This window comes from Elephas maximus, chromosome 20 (genome assembly GCF_024166365.1).
Source record: "Elephas maximus indicus isolate mEleMax1 chromosome 20, mEleMax1 primary haplotype, whole genome shotgun sequence".
Classification (NCBI taxonomy): domain Eukaryota; kingdom Metazoa; phylum Chordata; class Mammalia; order Proboscidea; family Elephantidae; genus Elephas; species Elephas maximus.
This window is the reverse complement of record NC_064838.1, coordinates 75,142,037-75,148,175: the sequence shown is the minus strand read 5'-3', so window position 1 is coordinate 75,148,175 and position 6,139 is coordinate 75,142,037. Positions and strand designations below refer to the sequence as shown.

Sequence of the window (6,139 nt, the reverse complement as noted above, 5' to 3'; positions counted from 1 at the left end):
TCAGTTCTTTTGCTTCATCAGTTCTTCCTTTTGCTTTAGTTACCCTATGTTCAAGAGCAAATTTCGGAGTCTCTTCTGATGTCCATTTTGTTCTTTTATTTCTCTCTTTTTAATGAACTTTTGCTTTCTTCATGTGTAAGGTACTTGATGTCATCCCACTGCACCTGTGGCTTTTGGTCATTAGTGTTCAATGCATCAAGTCTGTCCTTAAGATGATCTCCAAATTCAGGTGGGTTATACTCAAGGTCAAATTTTGCCCATTATGGACTTGTTTTAACTTTCTTCAGCTTCAGCTTCTACTTTTTCATCAGCAATTGATAGTCTGTTCTGCAGTTGTCTCCTAGCTTTGTTCTGACTGATGAAATTGAGCCTTTCCATCACCTTTCCACAGTTGTAGCCTATGTGGTTGATACTATTATTTTATCACTGTTTTACAAATCAGAAACCAAGACTCAGAGAGTTATGTAACTTCCCTAAGATTATTCAACAGTTAAGTGGTGGACCATTTATATAAACTCCTTTTTTCTGCCTCAAGTGCTTTTACCCACTATGAAGATCTGCCTCCCTTGTGGATACAGTTATCAGTTATATTTTCGATGTTTAATATTAATATTTTTTCCTAAGAAAACTTGTCTATGAGGCTAAGTAAATCAAGCTGTTCCTGAAAATCAGGTAGTGTGGGAATTATTTGTTTGTTTGTTTATTTTTTTAGAGAGCATGGTAAAGCAGAGTGAGTCTTAATGTCCTGAATATCTCTTTCAGGATGGTGTCCATTGCAAATTTTTTTCATGAACTTGTTGGAACAGAAATAAGAATTTCAGACTATCAGAATCTTTACCTTGATGTTCGTGGTCAATGTACAGATATTAGAAGCAGTTAATGTTTTCTGTAGCATACCTTCGTATTCAGCATCCTCTCCGATCTCTTACATATTTACTGTTTCCTTCCATTAAAACTGTAATGAGCCAGTGATCAGCGAATCAAGGAGTCATGAGAAAGAATAAATTGTAAATATGAATCTTCATTGATAACAGTTGTTACATTTAAGAGATCATCTAGAAATTTAATCATACCCTATCAGGATTACAGAAGTATAACTAGGCATATGCTTGTTACTGTTGATACTAAAAGCAAATTCAGATAAAAGTATAAAAAGAGATGTAGCTATTGTCATAAATGTAGATATAAATACATATATATGTATAAATATATATATATTTTCCAATTTCTTTATCTCAGAAACCTCCTTGTAGCAGAATGGGGGACAGAAATGTATCTGGCCAGTTATAGTTGCATTTTATATGCACCTGGGATTTAAATAGTGAAAATTCATAGAATATAATGGTGAGGGGATAACATCTATATATACATTTACTAAATAAATAGAGGAAACAATAAGGAAACTAAGAAAGAACAACTTATGTAAAAGTTCACTGAATACTACTACTGGATTGTGGCTTCTGTTTTATTTTGTGTAAATTCATTCAGCACATAATGCATTCTCCTTAAACCATATTAAAATTAATGAATTTCCAATTAATTAACTTTGATTAGAGAAGTAATATTATAATATAATCCCCTAATAGAGAAATTAACCATTTTACAACACTAAAATTCCCTTTGACCATCACTTCCTTTCTTCCCTAGAGGTAAGGATTTCCTTCCACATCTTTTCCAATGCATTTATTAGCACACAGGTACTCATAGAAAGTATATAGCATTCTATATAGGTTTTTTTTTAACATACAATTTATCATACTATGATTATTTTTGTGCATTTAATTAATTTTTAAACTCAAATCTATCCCAGTGATTTACCCATGTTAGATGCTCAAATAGATCCAATATTTAAGCTTCTGCCTAATTTTCAATAGTAAGGACGTATTTCATGTTATCTATATGCTATTTCTGTTAGGTATTTAGATCATTTCCAGTTATCCCAATTTTTAACAAGGCTGCTATGTATATCTTTTCAAAAGATTTCTGAGGATATTTCACTGGGTCACATGCTGATTCCCTAAATCATCATCCAAATTTTATATGGTTTGGTTTTTACAAAACTTATGAGCATTTCATTGTTGTTTAATTGGTATTTCCCTGATTTTAATGAGGTTGAGTAGTATTATATATGCTCAGTGACTAGTTAAATTGTTCTGTGTATTGCTTATTCAAATGTTTTGCTGTTTTGTAAAATCATGTGGTTTTTTATCATTGTTGTTGTATGCTGTCAAGTTGATTCTGTCTCACAGAGATGCTTTATAACCAAGTAGACCTGCCCTCACAGAGTTTCCAAGGCTGAAATGCTTATGGGAGCCAATTGCCAAGTCTTTTTTCCTGCAGAACTGCTGGGTGGTTTTGAATCACTGATCTTCATGTTACCAGCAATGACTTAACCACTGCGTTACAGGTTTCCTTAAAAAGGCATTGTTAATCTTTATATTATTATTTGCAGGCGTTATAAGTATTTAATCACATCCTATCACTTTTTAAAGATCTTTGCTCATATTGAGTTTTGCTATTCAGAAGTTTGAATGTATTACAGTTACTCTTTATGAGTTTTCTACCCTAAATATCAATAGTTATTCTTCCAGTATTATTTTCTACTTTGGTTTGATACACTTGTATCTTTTAACCATCTGGAATATATAGTTTTTTGAATAGTGAGGTAGTTTTTTTTTTTTTTTTAATCAGATGGAGATTCAAATTCCTACCATCAGTTACTGAAAAGTCCATTATTCCACATTAATATCAAATATTAACTTAAACGTAGGATAAATATGCGTATATTTCTGGTCGTGTTTATTGACTGTCTAATCCTATTTTTTTTTTTAATCCTATACCACCTGCCTAGTGTGTCTGGTGACAATTCCCACTCCTACTGCCACAGTTCTAAAATGTTTAAGCAAAAAACCTGAATTGTAAAATATGAACTATTAACCGATCATCATCCGCTTGTAATTTTGAAAGGTAACCTCAGGAACTTCAAGTGATTTAAGAAGTGCTTTTCAGATTTTCAGAAAAAGGAAGAAGAAAATAGAAAGGAGAAAATTTGAAATATCTTATTCCAAACTCCCTACCATTGAGTCAGTTCTGACTCACAGTGACCCTATAGAACAGAGTATAATTGCCTCATACATTTTCCAAGGTTTAAGTCTGTATGGAAGCAGACTGCCACTCTTTCCCCCAGGGAGCGCCTGCTGGGTTTGAACCACTGACCTTTTGTTTAGCAGTAGAGTGCTTTAACCATGTACCACCAGGGCTCCTAGATATTTTATTTCAAATTATCAAAGAATGTTCGTTTATGTTTATTAACATATGTCAAGTACTGAATATTATTAAGGTGCTTGAAGGTAAAAGCAGATTATTTAGAGGCTTGTAAATGTTTACATCTTCTCTATGAGTCGGAATCAACTCCACCGCAATGGACTAAACAAGTGTTTCTTCCTCCCTTTTTCAGCTGGAATATCTGGAAGTGAGTGTTCAGTAAATAACTGAGTCATATATTTGTTCCTGGGTGGTGTAAATGGTTTGTGTCCAATTACTAACCTAAAGGGTCACGATTCAAACCCACTTGCCACCATCACAGAAGAAAGTCCCGGTGATCTCGTTCTTTAAAAATTACATCCAGCCGAACCCTATGGGGCAGTTCTACTCTGTAACAATAGGGTCTCCGTGAGCTAGAATCAGTTTGGTGGCAAAGGGTTTGTCTTTGGCTTATTATATACTTATAATTAACATACATTTATACAAGAATGCATAACAAGTATGTAATACACATACATATGTATAAATAAGACATTATGAAGAGGTCCTTAAAAATTGAGGAACAAAGAGGTGACATGACTCATTAAGAAACAACAGCTAGAATGTCCCCGATGTGGAATATTTATTTTTGCTCGTAATACCCAATGCCATTGCATAACACCACAAATTAATTTGCTTAAAATATTTCACTCTCTTCCATAGCACCCTAAATTAACTCCTGTATTTTTTCTTTTTTTCAGATAAACCATTTCACACTCATACCTTCTCCTCCTTCATGAAATCATGCTGCTGAATAATAATGTGACTGAGTTCATTCTGCTTGGGCTGACACAAGATCCTGTTAAAAAGAAAATAGTGTTTGCCTTTTTCTTGCTTTCCTACTTAGGGACATTGTTGGGTAACTCGTTGATTATTGTTACCATCAAGACCAGTCGGGCGCTTGGGAGTCCAATGTACTTCTTCCTTTTCTACTTATCCTTATCTGATACCTGCTTCTCTACTTCCATAGCCCCTAGAATGATTGTGGACACCCTTCTGAAGAATAACACTATCTCTTTCAGTGAGTGCGTAACCCAAGTGTTTTCATTTCATTTCTTTGGCTGCCTGGAAGTCTTGATCCTTATCCTGATGGCCGTTGACCACTATGTGGCCATCTGTACACCCCTGCACTACATGAGCATCATGAACCGGCGGGTCTGCAGTGTGTTGGTAGCTCTAGCCTGGGTAGCATCATGTGTGCATTCTTCAGTTCAGATTTTCCTGACCTTGAGTTTACCTTTCTGTGGTCCCAATGTGATTGATCACTATTTATGTGACCTGCAGCCCTTGTTGAAACTTGCCTGTGCAGACACCTATGTGACCAATCTGCTACTGGTATCCAATAGTGGGGCCATTTGCACAGTGAGTTTTGTCATCCTGATGTTCTCCTATATCGTCATCTTGCCTTCTCTGAGAAACCACAGTGCTGAAGGGAGGAAAAAAGCTCTTTCCACCTGCATATCACATATCATTGTAGTCATCTTGTTCTTTGGTCCTTGTATATTTATATACACACGCCCCACAACTACCTTCCCCATGGATAAGATGATAACTGTGTTTTATACATTTGGAACACCTTTGATTAACCCTCTGATTTATACACTGAGAAATGCAGAGGTGAAGAATGCCATGAGGAAGCTATGGAGCAAGAAACTGATCTCAGATGACCAAAGATGAACAGAAGTTTCAAATCTTTCTTCAAAATTTGGATTGACCTAGAAGAATTCAACAGAAAGTATTACCTTCTTATTGTGGATTTAATGGAATCCTATCTGGGGAAATGTCAGCTAATTCCTTCAGGAAAATTAGCAATATGAAAACATTCACTTGTTAAAGTTGAGTCAATTTCATGTAGAGGAAGAAAAACACAAGGTACAAACAGGTATATAAGGTCCTTTGTCATAGGTTTTTCGCCACTTCTCTCTGCCTCTTCTCAAAGATTACAATGACTTGAGGTTTTGATCTGTTGTTTTCTCTTTCATTCTTCATGTTGTTTTCTGGTGTTGCTGGAATCTTAAAATCAGGTTTACAGTTCGACTCCACCCAGGAGAGCTAAGAAAGAAAGACCTGATGAATCTATTTCCATAAAGATGATAGCCAAAAACCCTATGGAACATTTATCTGTAACACATGGAGTTGCATAAATCAGAATCAACTCAGGGGCAATGGATTTTTTGTTGGTGTGATATTTTTGTTGTTGTTGTTGTTTTTATAGTTTGCACTCAATTTGCTTACATTCCAAGCCTAGTAGATTTTCTCTTTTCAAAACAGAGTGGATAAGCCACAGGAGAATTTACAGGCTTAGAAACAGGAATATATAAGCCATAGGTAAAAAAAAAAAATTAGTGAGTTTTCAATATAATCCAGAGAAGAGAATAACTTGAGTAGAGAGGTTGAAATGATTATATGAAAGGTACATTTTTGCAGTGGAGATGGAAACCAACTTTTGTCATTTTCCGTCTAACACCAGAGCCTCTAATTATATGAGTATTAAAAACCTAACTTCAATTTAATATCTTAATTGTATCAATAAAGAAAATCAAAATGAGTATTTGTGTTTGAGTCTTCTATTTCTACTTTTTTGTACTAAATCATATTACATCTATTAAATTTTACTAATTTTATTGCAACACCAGCTATAACATTTCTTTATTTTGAGAAAATGACCATCTACTTTTCTGTGTGGACTTGGAAAGCTATGGTTTCTACCATGAATTATAGTGACAAATATAAATCATTAATTTTTTTTTTTAAGATTATGTGAACTTGAAGGGGAAATCTGCAACAAGTAGTTTATTATTGATTATAGAGGCTATACTTTCTCTGCTATTGAAAA

General features: G+C 34.5%; 1 protein-coding gene across 1 annotated transcript; it reads left to right on the top strand.

Moving 5' to 3' along the window:
- Positions 1 to 4,047: 4,047 nt before the first annotated feature.
- LOC126064095 (olfactory receptor 4C16-like) lies at positions 4,048 to 4,980 on the top strand. The gene has a single exon (XM_049862725.1). The coding sequence runs from the start codon at positions 4,048 to 4,050 to the stop codon at positions 4,978 to 4,980; it is 933 nt and encodes a 310-aa protein (XP_049718682.1).
- The last annotated feature ends 1,159 nt before the right edge of the window (positions 4,981 to 6,139 follow it).

What these genes read in the sequence shown, in the direction of transcription:
- LOC126064095 (XM_049862725.1), top strand. Translation starts at nt 4,048, where the DNA reads ATGCTGCTGAATAATAATGTGACTGAGTTCATTCTGCTTGGGCTGACA.